Here is a 1,378-nt window from a genome sequence, read left to right as displayed (position 1 = left end):
ACCACCAACACTACTATGTAAAACTTTATATTGGATATACTTAATGACAGTATCCTTATTTATTACTAATAACTATTTACTGCAACGTAACCCCCAGAAATCTACTGTCCTAGTTAAACTAGTTTTATCTCCGTGAACACACGTGCCTCTCAATCTCATACTCCTCTTCTTCTGCAGCGATGGCAGCGGCGTTGGTTTGTCCTCTACGATGATGGGGAACTCACCTATTCCGTTGACGACCATGTGAGTTACTTTCTCTTTTTTGTGCGTGTGATTTGGTGCTGTTTGAGAAGAGGTGTTATTCTGGGGCACTTTTTTATATCTCCAGTTTTTCCATTTAGTTTGCTTAATTTTATGGTATAGGCTTATGCTTTTTTGTGTTTATGCAGGTTCTTTCTATCTCTGACAGTGCTGTTTCTTTTTCATTTATTTGGCTTCAATTTTTTCACAATTACAAATCAGATTTGACACATAATATATCTTGAAGTGTTTTAAAGTAATGTCTTTACTTTTCTTGTTTCAGTATACATTGATATTTACAATACAGGGTTTCTCTTAGGAGGGGTTTAAATGTAACACCAAAATGTGACCAGCTTGAATTTTTTTTAAGGGGTCATCAGTGAAGTAGATTAGTACAATATCTCTTGAAAGGCCAGTTGGCACAGTTTCCAAGTGCTAGTGGCCTGCTATCAGATATCCTAATGTTGCCGGGAATAATGTCCTATATGTAGAAAGCTGTACTATATGTTTTTTATTACTTTTTAATGTTTCATCTGGCCACTTTCATTGCTTAGGTCTATTTTATTACTGTACTTTATACAAATCAAGATGATTGCAGATAATGGTATAACACAAACAATTTATTATGATAATTGTATGATATTGTAGTCATGCTGATCTCTTAATGGTATTAAGCAAAACAGTGAAAATTGATTATTATTCTAGGAAAGCTAAAGAGCATTTTAGGTCTCAGAAAGTTGATTATTATTCTAGGAAAATTGATTATTATTCTAGGAAAGCTAAAAAGCATTTTAGGTCTCAAAAATCCTCCAGAAAGTGTAATAAGATAAACCTTATTTTATTGCATAATATGCAGCAAAACTTATCTTCTATAAATACCTGTCTATTTATTTTCAGCCGGCAACCATCCCTCAAGGTGTGGTAGACATGAACCGGGTGCTGGAAGTATCCCAGGCAGAGGATGTTACTGGCAATCAGTTCAGTCTTGCAATCACAGCACCTGACAGAGTAACTTTTATTAAGGGCACCTGTCGCGAGGAGTCCAGGTGGTGGATGGATGTCCTCTCAGTTTTCCCGAGATCGCAAAAGGTTGGAATTACTGTCAGTAGATTTCCATTATAATTGAGAGTATGTTCAT

General features: G+C 35.6%; 1 protein-coding gene across 1 annotated transcript in view; it reads left to right on the top strand.

Moving 5' to 3' along the window:
- The window catches only part of LOC119586376 (protein MLP1 homolog), a gene marked incomplete in the record, with an annotated part of 73,375 nt that overhangs the window by 42,990 nt on the left and 29,007 nt on the right, over positions 1–1,378 (top strand). Inside the window, 2 exon segments of the mRNA XM_037935088.1 lie at positions 178–243; positions 1,138–1,329. Of these exon segments, the coding sequence (XP_037791016.1) occupies positions 178–243; positions 1,138–1,329 (258 nt within the window).

This window comes from Penaeus monodon, chromosome 21 (assembly GCF_015228065.2).
Source record: "Penaeus monodon isolate SGIC_2016 chromosome 21, NSTDA_Pmon_1, whole genome shotgun sequence".
Taxonomy (NCBI): Eukaryota; Metazoa; Arthropoda; class Malacostraca; order Decapoda; family Penaeidae; genus Penaeus; species Penaeus monodon.
The sequence above is the reverse complement of the archived record's forward strand: the minus strand, read 5'-3'. Positions and strand labels throughout refer to the sequence as shown.